This window comes from Pinus tabuliformis, chromosome J (assembly GCF_031772625.1).
Source record: "Pinus tabuliformis cultivar Carrire ecotype Pingquan chromosome J, CPIR1, whole genome shotgun sequence".
Taxonomy (NCBI): Eukaryota; Viridiplantae; Streptophyta; class Pinopsida; order Pinales; family Pinaceae; genus Pinus; species Pinus tabuliformis.
The window spans coordinates 1,117,300,843-1,117,302,802 of record NC_142295.1 but is presented as its reverse complement, the minus strand read 5'-3'; the positions used below and the strand labels follow the sequence as shown (position 1 = coordinate 1,117,302,802).

At 44.7% G+C, this 1,960-nt stretch overlaps 1 protein-coding gene across 1 annotated transcript; it reads left to right on the top strand.

Moving 5' to 3' along the window:
• Window positions 1–1,289: 1,289 nt before the first annotated feature.
• On the top strand, window positions 1,290–1,736 carry LOC149230987 (uncharacterized). Its single transcript, XM_089381501.1, has one exon. It carries the CDS (start codon window positions 1,290–1,292, stop codon window positions 1,734–1,736), a length of 447 nt encoding a protein of 148 aa, XP_089237627.1.
• Window positions 1,737–1,960: the final 224 nt, after the last annotated feature.

Below are 1,960 nucleotides of genomic sequence, written 5' to 3'. Positions count from 1 at the left end.
TAAAAGTAATTCCACTGTTGATAGGAAACTGGCTCATTTGGAGAAATTTGCATCTAAGAAGTTCTATTTTGAATCTGATAATGATGTTCCACACACTGAAGGGGGGGTTCCCATTCTAGATCAGTCTATGGTTATTCCATCTTTGACTCATCAGAATTTCATTCTGGATCAGTCTGTGGTTCTTCAATGTTTGACTCATTAGAATGTTATTGCTGAAGAAAATTTGGATGATAGTAATGTTTCTGCCTATTTTCAAGCCTGTTTTTCAAGATGACCAACCATCACAACCACTTCAGCAACATTTGCAAAGATCTACACGTGCTCGAAAAGTTCCAAGCAATTATGATGATTTTGAAACAGGAATGTATTCTAAAGGTGATATAGGTAATGTTTCTCATAACTTTGAATTCAATCATTGTAGAATTAGTGGAACTAATTGTTTTGAACAAGCCACTAATTGTGATGAATGGAAGGATGTAATGCAAAAGGAATATGATGCACTTATTAAAAATCAAACTTGGAGGACCATTGTTGTATCTCTTCCAAGGTTAACATTTGTGTTTATATATTAAATATGTTGTGAGCGAGAGAGAGCTCTGATGAAAATCGCCCCGCCCACAAGTACTCTGTTAACCCTAACTGCTGCACTCCCCTGATCCTCCGAGCTCGTGCCGCCGGGCTCCTTCTGACGGCCTTCAATGGCTGCTCCTGCAGGAGGGGTGGGATCCTCCCCCCCTCCTTTTTCAACTCCAGCCTCTGACACTGAACAGAATGCTATTCCTCTGACCCCTCCTGGCGGTTTCCCTGAAACAGATCAGGGAGGACAAAGGACGAACGACAAAGAGATCCCATCAGCACAAAGCGATGCGGCTGACAAAGAACAAGATGCGCAACAAAAAGCCTCTTCGTCACAGCCAAAGGCGACCTCGACTACCTGCATCCCTAAGGCTGCAGAAAGAATCAAAGTCGATCTTCCAAGTCATCACATTAACGGTGAGATCCAGTACATGCATGATCATGCACTAATAGGAACGTTTCTTGGGTTTTGGCCCACTGAAAAGGCGCTGCAGGGATGGATAGCTTCAAAATGGAAGCCCAAAGGACATGTTACCCTGCAGCTTGGACCGAAAGGCTTCTTCACAGCCATTTTCCATTGTGTGGAAGATAAATCACGCATATTTGAAGGAGGCCCGTACTTCTTCAACTCTTCATGACTTTACCTCACGGAATGGAAGCCAAGGTTCAATCCTGACAAAGAAGATTTCAGCTGGGCTCCAGTATGGATATGTATGTATTCCCTCCCAGTGGAATATTGGAAAGAAGATACGCTAGCAGATATTGGCAACAAACTAGGGACCTTCATCAAAGTTGCAGAGGAAACAAAAACCCGCAAATACACCTCGTATGCCCGGATCTGTGTCCAGATGCACCTGACCAAAGCTCTAGCCGACTCGGTAAGTCTCTTTCACGATGATTTTGAATGGACTCAGCCTTTAGATTACGAGCATATCCCCTTTCGTTGCCGTAAATGCCATGAACATGGCCATCTCTTCAGAGATTGCCCTCTGAACTCACAGTCCAAATCTTCAACCAATGAATCCAATAAAGACTCGGAAGGATTCACTAAAGTTCCAAACCGCCGTAGGCATGCCAAGAAAAACCAGGCTGTCCCTGACAACTCCATCAAAACAGTTACCCAGAACAGATTCATCTCGCTTTCCTCTCCTGATCCTTAGGACAAACCAAGCTCAGAACCTCAGGAGAACACCTCCTTGCCCTAATCCTCCCATTCTCCCTCTGCCCCCATGAAGTCCTCCATTCCAGTCGCTTCTCGCCCTTCAACCAGTCCCCTTTTGGATAATAAAATGGTTTCAGACCTCGGCCCTTTCCCCTCTACCCAGGGGAAATCTATTCTAGATTTCAACCAGCAGCCCTCGGCTATGGATCTAGATGCAGCTCT

What these genes read in the sequence shown, in the direction of transcription:
- LOC149230987 (XM_089381501.1), top strand. Translation starts at nt 1,290, where the DNA reads ATGTATTCCCTCCCAGTGGAATATTGGAAAGAAGATACGCTAGCAGAT.